The sequence below is a fragment of the Salmo salar genome, chromosome 26 (genome assembly GCF_965601325.2).
Source record: "Salmo salar chromosome 26, fSalSal1, whole genome shotgun sequence".
NCBI classification, from domain to species: domain Eukaryota; kingdom Metazoa; phylum Chordata; class Actinopteri; order Salmoniformes; family Salmonidae; genus Salmo; species Salmo salar.
This window is the reverse complement of record NC_138316.1, coordinates 41,738,938-41,747,500: the sequence shown is the minus strand read 5'-3', so window position 1 is coordinate 41,747,500 and position 8,563 is coordinate 41,738,938. Positions and strand designations below refer to the sequence as shown.

Here is an 8,563-nt window from a genome sequence, read left to right as displayed (position 1 = left end):
AGAGAGAGAGAGAGAGAGAGAGAGAGGAGAGAGAGAGAGGAGAGAGAGAGAGGAGAGAGAGAGAGAGAGAGAGAGAGAGAGAGAGAAGAGAGATCCTCCAAGGTGAAGCTGCCTGCCTGCAAGTCGACTCACACAGCAGTACAACCCCCACTTGTAAATCTACCAGCCAGGGCTGAGGAAGAGAATGTAAATTAGGTGTGACTAACACTGGGATGAGAATCCAGGCAGGTTTCTTTCTTTCCCCCTCCCTCCTGCTGAATGATGTGTACACATCTACTTGGCTGCAGTAGTCAGTGTAGAGCCAGGAGATGTAGTCTAGGTCTGGCAGGTAGGGATTCTCTTGATGCTCACTGAGTACGAGCTCTATTGGAAACAACAGAAACAAGATGGATGCCATAGTGTCATCCCCATGCCTTGGCTTTAGGCCCCATCTACACATAGATTTATACCCTGGGTATTCTCATGCCCGGTTGTTTTCCCAAGCAACATTAGAATATAGACTATTTTTTAATAGGCCATCATTGTAAATAAGAATTTGTTCTTAACTGACTTGCCTAGTTAAATAAATAAATATCATAATGCATTTGTATGATTTTACTCTCCTCGTCCTCATCACAATCCTCTGTTGGTGTGGAGTAATTGCCTGTAGTCTGAGTGTATCAAGCTTTGGTTATATTTGCATAGCAATCGTAAATCACCTTAGTGAATGGGGATTATCATTCTCCAATACAAGGTATGAATACAAAGAGCTCCCTAGCTGATTCATTGATTGGCATATCGGATATCCATTATTCCTTGTTTACGCCTAGAATTATTCCATTATCCCTCAATCGACAGTGAAGTGTTTCCTTTCAGTGTTTATGATCATCTCAAGGCCATTGTATTTAATTGGTGCGGTTGTCAATGGTCCTCCATTACAGGGTAGTAGTATACAGACAGACCTCTTGGCTCCATCTCTTGGGTCCTGAGGCTGGATGTGAATGTTTATCAGAAACGTATTGGGCTCCTTCCCATCGGGCTGTAATGAGAACAGTGTGTGTATAGTATAGGGTCAGAATAGTGGTGTGGAGTGTGGCCACATATCAACTGGTTAGTCTATGTCCATAAGGAAAAAGGCTATTTTAAGCTAAGGTTCAGGGTTACGATTAGAGTAAACAGGGTTGTGAGTTTGGGTTAAGTTTTAGGGAAAATAGGATTTAAATGGAAATTCATTTTAGGTCCCCATGAGGATAGAAGAACATAACGTGTGTGCGCTCAAGTAGGGGTGTATTTTACAGGCTTGATGATGTAGCGCTAGCCCTCTGCAGACACACTGCGCCTATTATTGGGCCTCCCCAGCTGTAGTGTGTGGGTAATAAACCTCTCTACAGCAGCCCCCAAACAGACCAGCAATCAATGGGAAATTATCTCACCGATCGATGTGACAGCCTCTCTCTTTCTGTCTCTATATCGCTGTCTCCCTTTTCTCTTGCTCTCTCTCTTCTCCCCATGTCACGCTTTCAGCATCCAGTCAGAAATGCTGTTGCTCAGCAGCCCACTCAGCAGCCCACTCAGCAGCCCCTCCAGCCATTAACAGAGAGGATCTAGACTGAGCTGGCATTAGCACTTCCCAGACACAATCAGCCAAGCTGGCCAAACGCTAACTCTTAATTACGCACTTGACAAGTGAACTATCAGCTTGCCATGTCTGGCTTGTTGTTGTTTAGCTCCGTGGGTTTCATGGTAAATCGTTTAGGGGGGAAATACTAGTTGATTTTATATTGAGGCAAAGAAGCAGTCAAATACTATTCTTGATTTGGTATGAGTGAAACTAGTGTACATGTTCTGTTAAAACCAGTCACCTGGTTTGGATTAGCCTATGCAAGAACACAAGTTTTCTGCAAGAATTCATGCTAGATGTACAGTACGTACACAACTTCAGGGGAAATGTTATTTTCACTCAGCCCAGAAACAAAGTCCTCTGTGTGGTGCAGGGCATTGGTCTGTGACATAAACATTCCCAAGCACTCAACATTGTCACTTGGGCAACCACTGTATTTTTAGCTAGTTGCCAGAATCCAGAGGCACTCCCTTTGCTGTGGAGATTTGGCTTCAGGCATAACAGAGAGACACACAAATAATACATGTCAGTATTTGAGGCAAGTTTGGAAATGGTGAGCAAACAGCACTTCTCCTTAACACCGTGCTTACACAGCCACTACCAGGGCATGGAGTTGAGCTCTAATGTGACGAGACAGATAGAAAAACAAACAGAAGTGACAACCACTGCTGCCTGGTATACATACATCATGTTTGTAATACCTCAGCCCCTTCAATAACCAACCTCAGTGCTAACTGTCTGAATAGTATGAGTGTTTCTGGGCTCTGCCGTGCTAGATTACAATGTGTTTAGCTGTTAACTGCTGCTTCCACACAGACGATCTAACCTAATATGGCTTGTAGTGGCCAGGGATTGCTTGAGGGGCCTATGTGATGTGAATGACCTGTGTTGGGGGAATAGAGATGCTTATTTTGGCACTAGCTACAGTATTAACGTTTTGCAAGGGCTTTGAGAATAAGTAGGTAGGGTTATGTTAAATGTCGAGCCAGGTGACTGGTTGAATAAAGAAGAAATGGATGGGCTATGTTGGCGCTAAACTCCCAGATGGCTTCGATACAGCAATGAATAAGTACTGCTGAGAAATAGCCATATTAAGAGCAACGCAAATGCTAATTCAAGACTTGCAAAGAGTTTAATGTCACCAGAGGGCCTACAAAGCAGAGACCAGCGTACAGCCAACTCTTGATACCTGTTGTGCTGCTTGAATATCCACAGAGCTTTCTAGGTCAAACAGCTTCGGCTACATTTCAATTTGAGTGATTTAGGAGACGCTCGTTTGCAGAGCAATTTACAGGAGCAATTAGGGTCAAGTGCCTCGCTCAAGGGCACATCGACAGATTTCTTTACCTTGTTGGCTCGGGGATTCCAACCAGCGACTGTACCCACCTGGAGAGAAACAGAACCAGGGTTAAAACACTACACTAACCCTCCAATGCTCTTAACCTCTAGGCTACCTGGCTGCTAGCCTGCCATTGCAGATTAACTTGAGAGTTTTCTGCACAGCGTGCCATCTGCAACTGGCCCAGGGTTGGCTTTCAACTGCTTAGCTTGTTTGTGTTAACAAGCTAACTAGTAAACATTGCTTAACCTGCGATTACAAGATATCATGACTATGCTGCGGTCCTGATTGGCGTCAAAGTCTTGGCTGTTCAAATGATCCAGTCATACAACTAGGCCTACTTCAACATAAGACTCTGCTGCTGTTTTGTACAATCTATCCTTGCCAGCAGCAGTCATATTGAGCACTGTCATCACCCAAAGAGGAAAGTCTGCTTAGAGAGCTTCTAGTGGATGACTGTAACTTGAAATGGTTGGGTAGGATGAGAAAAGGCTGGTACTCACTACTCAGATATACTTCAGAAAAGCAATCAGACTCATGTTTGCAATGGAGGAAGGGACAGGATCTGCTGGACATGTCTTGAATTGATGGTGTCAAAGACCTGTGGAAAGCTTCTATTAGGCTCTTATCTCCTCCATTGCAGGCTATGAGGCACGTTAGTGTATGTATGGGGGGTTTCTTTGCCACTTTGACTGGTCCATAAAGCCTATTAGGAAGTCAGTCAGTGGTGTAAAGCTGGGTTAACACTATGCTCTGTATTGATGGTCCTTTGAATGTAATGTGCTGTCACCGTAGTAGCCTAGCGCCCTGTGAGGACACATCAAATATTTAAACATTTTTATTGATTTTCCACTGCAAAGGAATTGATCCCCACTCTGATAATGTAATGGAAATTATATGATTAAAGGTTTGACTAAATGATTTCACTCAGAAACCCTATAACCGGTTGAAATGTATTCGAAATAAGGCTATAATAATGGGTTAAAAACTATATTCCAATACTGTGTGTGAGTAAGACACTGTAACCATTTCAAAAAATGAGCAGGGCAGAGTTGATAAGATGACCTTGGGAAAGGAACAGGAGAAGAGGTCTCCCTAAGTTAGGGAGAGAAACAACGGCCTGGGAACAGCTAGGCTGGCAAAAGATAAGGAGACAGGTGGTCTGGGTACTGTGGAAAAATACAGCCGCCTAAAGCGGGGTGGAGTTCTTTACTGGTGTGGGTGTGTGTGTTAATATAAAAGGCTTTGTACATTGTAAGGATTTTCAGAGCTCTCATAAATAAACGTTTTGACCCTTTTAGGCTGGCTATCCGTCTGCTTCATTCAACCAGAATCTTACACACTCTGGTGGGGTATGCTGAGTAGTTTAATTGAAGTTCGGTTTAAGAACATTGATAACTTAATTCACATAACAGATAACCATCCAGTATATATTCTTAATTATGAACTGGGTGGTTCGAGCCCTGTATGCTGATTGGCTGACAGCCATGGCATATCAGACCGTATACCACGGGTATGACAAAACATGTATTTTTACTGCTCTAATTACGTTGGTAATCAGTTTATAATAGCAATAAGGCACCTCGAGGGTTTGTGGTATATGGCCAATATACCACGGCTAAGGGCTGTATCCAGGCACTCCTCGTTGCGTCATGCATAAGAACAGACCTTAGCCGTAGTATATTGGCCATATTGCTTAAAAGTAAACCACCTCGTATAGGAATGGTTCTGTACAAATGGCTACTATAAGCAGGGGCTTATTAGACCTAGTTAAAAGTGTAGTGTGATGTAGCCTAGAAAGACTTGACTAGATGTTCCCAGAACAAAAAGCTGAAGGCTAGTCTGTGGTAGCAGCAGGATAAACAGCCTCGCTGGCCTTTTCCCTCCCATCTGCCCCGGACGCCTCTAATCAGCAGGCCTTGAGCTCTCTGAAAGGTCATTCTGTCCCTTTGATGGTGTTTTGATTCATTCCTTCCTCCCTCTCTTCCCTCTCTCCTCCCCCCTCCCTTCCTCTCTGCTTTCCCCCTTTCACAGTCAAGCTGGAGAGTCAATATCATAGGGGTGCGAAGATGGGACTGGTTCCGTCGGCGGCCGTGTGACGTTGGCGAGAGAGAGCGAGAAAGCAAAGAGAGAGTGTGGACCAGCTGGAGGAGAGGCAGAGTTTGACGAGAACATCCAGAGAGGGTCATATTCTGACTACTGTGTTTTATCAGGAGTTCCAGCAAAAAATAAATATGGACACACTGGCTATACATGGCATCCTCTCAAGGGATTTACAGTTTAAGGACGATGACTAAGCAGACATTCACCACACAGGAAAGTTATTACCAAGTTCTCTACATTCTATACTGTGTACTCTTGAACAGTTGTATTTTCTGCAATAAACAATGTTGAAATTTAATTTCTGTCTTTTATTTTATTTTGACCGTAGACAGGTTGGTTGTTGAGCAACAAAACCGAGGCGTTTGCAAATATGGGGCAAAACAGATGGAGTTGGCTTAGATTTTTGACCGCTTGTAAACTATAGTATATTTTGTCTACAATGTTTATTGAAAACATAAATACATTTTGCACAATGAGCACTTGTCTTTCAAATACGCTGTTACAGTTGTTGGTTAGCTAGCCAGCTATTTGTTTTTTGCCATATTGACATAAAATCAGTCAAAACAGAACAAGATAATACGAGCTGAAACGAGCCACTTACGATTGCCTGCATGGTAGTTTCTTGTCATTCTTGCTAGCAATCTGGCCATCCATAATCACAACAACCCACTGACTTGTACACCATGGAGACATGGTCTCATGACGTTGTCAGCTAACCCATCTATAATGAGAGGGGAAATCCAAACGAGAAAATGAATCTAAAACGTCAACCATTGCATCAAGCTCTCTTGTCCTATCAGTCATCCTCTTGTTCACTCACTCAACCATCATTCAACCGTCACCATGCATTTTTTGTACATTTGTGAAATATAACTCTTTCCAAAAAAAAACACTCCTTTCAGATGTAATGGGGTGGTGGAGGCCGAACATGTAATTCCGTGGTGACTGACGGACCAATTGGCCACAAGCGATTAAGTTCCTGTTCTCGCTCTCCATTATATAGCTGTCAGAAGCAGGCCTCTTGAAGTCATGTCAGGCTGGCCCTCGGTGGGATTGAGTGTCCTCTTGGTGACAGGAGCGTCTTTACCTCAATAGGAGATTAACAAAGGTGCCAAACGAGCATCATGACCACACAGAGGCCCAGTCATTGAAAGCCAGCAGCGCTGGAGCCCATTAAATTACTCTTATTTAGTCTGATTTGGACCATTCTCACCTTCAAGAAGTCACTCAATTGTCATTTTCTTCAAAGCGTGTGCTGTTTTTACAAGTTTTGATTTGTTTTTGTGTCGATGCATAGTAATTATGTGCTTCTGTGTTTTAACCACTTTTGCTCGGCGGTATGGTTATTTCCATCAAGATGTTTTGTTTGAGTGGTTGTTTGACTAAGCCCTTTCTTGCCCGAGGGGGTTCTTTGCCATCACCTCACACACACCCATTGCAAGTTGTAATGTGTTTGTGTATCCATGCCTAGCATTGTAATTGGCCATTGATTAGCCTAGATTTTCTCTTGTTTGAGTTGCAGATTAAGCCACAGCCCTCCCATAAACAGCCTTTACCATGAGCCTACCTAATTGCACCAATCCTCCCAGTCATCTTTGCCACCCAGAGAGCGTAAGCGCTCTCCTTTGTAAAAGTTCCCCCCCCACAAGGCTGTACAAGAATTCTCCAAATTTCAGCCTGACTGAATCAATGATGACAGCTACTTGCCCTGTGGGTGGCCTTCTTTCCTCCCCCACCAGATCAGGGCTTTCACTGGACAAGAACAGACACCCGGTTCACACAAACACAGGCCCTGTTTGTGTTATTCCGACATTCAAACATTTGCAATGTCACTAAGCATGTTTAAATAAACACGACTTAAATCACTCACGGTGTTCCTCGTGCGCAAAATGACAGAGATCTAATGATGTTAACAAAGGGCCAAGTGTGAGACATTATAATGAGAAAGGACCCGGTCCTCTGCTCTCTGAAAGGAGAATGAACTCTAATAGGATGGAATGTGAGCAGCAGCGGCACTTCCTGTTCTCTTCCTGTTCTCAGTCACGCCAGCTTCCTAGCAACAGTTTTCCCCTCTCTCCCCTGCCCGAAGCTAATGCTACTGCAACTACTTCACACGTCCCCCCCTCTGTTATCCACTTCCCTGAATAGGAGAGGACAGACACATGACTGTACCTGAGGCTATGAATAAGGGGGGCTGCACCCAGGCCTCTCACGAGCTAAAGACACCCAGCGACCACCTGCTTTATAGTGGGGGTTCCAATTCCTATTACATTATTTCTAATCCAATAAATTGACTAATATGCAATAAGTAGAAGCAACTAGTTCATGTTGGTCTTTTTCAATTATATTCACTTGAATGTCCAATTGAATGTCTGAGTTTGAATGTAGATGAATTGAAATGGAATTCATTGGGGTGGGCTCTAGTAGTGGTAGCAGCAGGTCTTTAGTGTTGTTGGCTGAAGGTTGATTGGAAAGGGGATTGGGGGAAATCCCTCCCCCCTAGGCTTGGATGTGGAATGAGGAATTGTAGGAGGTGGCTGGGGAACAATGCAACACAGGAACGGCTTGTGGCGCGTCATCCATTACTCCGTCGTCAACCGCCCCCCCCATTTTGGAACAATGTACCTTCAATTAAAATTCTTCATAGTCTTCAAAATGGCTGAGAATGCTATTTTGAATCACCTTGAAATTGGCTGAAATTTGTTCTCAAGCTGCCAACATCTAAACAAACCTAAGATTTTTTTTCCATAGTAAAAAACAACAAAACTTGTTCACCACTTGTGAAACCCACCACAGATTGTCAGTTACTGTCTGCTGTCTGTCTCATCCAATCCCTCCTCCCAAGGTCTTGTGTGTGGAATGCATCATTTCCTCATCACACCCTTGATTGCTTGTGTGTTCGGTATGCCACGGATTCCTTGATGTAAGACTGGCTGATAAAGCTGTTAAGTAGAGCAGAAGTCCTGTCTGCAGCCGTGGCCTGCCAGCTCCAGTGTTCATCTGCCCAGCCCGCATTGGGGCTCATGGCTCGTCAGCTTCAGTTAGTCAGGAGGTCGCAGGCAGGCCCAGTCAGAGGAAGTGAAGCACATGAACCTTTGAACGAACTGCCTGTCTGGCTCCCCAAAGGCAAGTCAGTGTGTAAGATGGAGAGGGAGAGCATTTTTATATCTGACGTTCTCCTGTTATGGAGAATGCAGCTGGAGAGCCGACCTGATTGACCTCCAGGGCGGGCCTGAGCTCGTCACCGTCCGCGGCAGATACTCAGATCTACAAGTCAGCCAAACCTCCAAACAACAGGGCATAAAGATGTACATGCCAGGCAAAGATAAGTGAGTCTGTGCACCAACCCTAGTGAACAACTCCTCCGGCTCCGCGTGATCATGGGTATTGGTTTCCGAACATCCCACAGCTGTGCAGAAGCATTGATCTATACCTTATGGACGTGTCCATTACAAATTGGCTTTATCGCCAGGCAAATTCAACTGGCCCAATTTGTCTTGGCCCCTTTTGACCTGACCAAC

General features: G+C 44.3%; 1 protein-coding gene across 1 annotated transcript in view; it reads left to right on the top strand.

Annotated features, from left to right (window-relative positions):
- Window positions 1-5,340, top strand: part of LOC123730756 (activating signal cointegrator 1) — a 125,564-nt gene extending 120,224 nt beyond the window's left edge. Inside the window, exon 12 of the mRNA XM_045708389.2 lies at window positions 4,974-5,340. Coding sequence (XP_045564345.2) covers window positions 4,974-5,038 — 65 coding nt within the window. The 3' untranslated portion in view covers window positions 5,039-5,340. The remainder of the gene's footprint in view (window positions 1-4,973) is intronic.
- The last annotated feature ends 3,223 nt before the right edge of the window (window positions 5,341-8,563 follow it).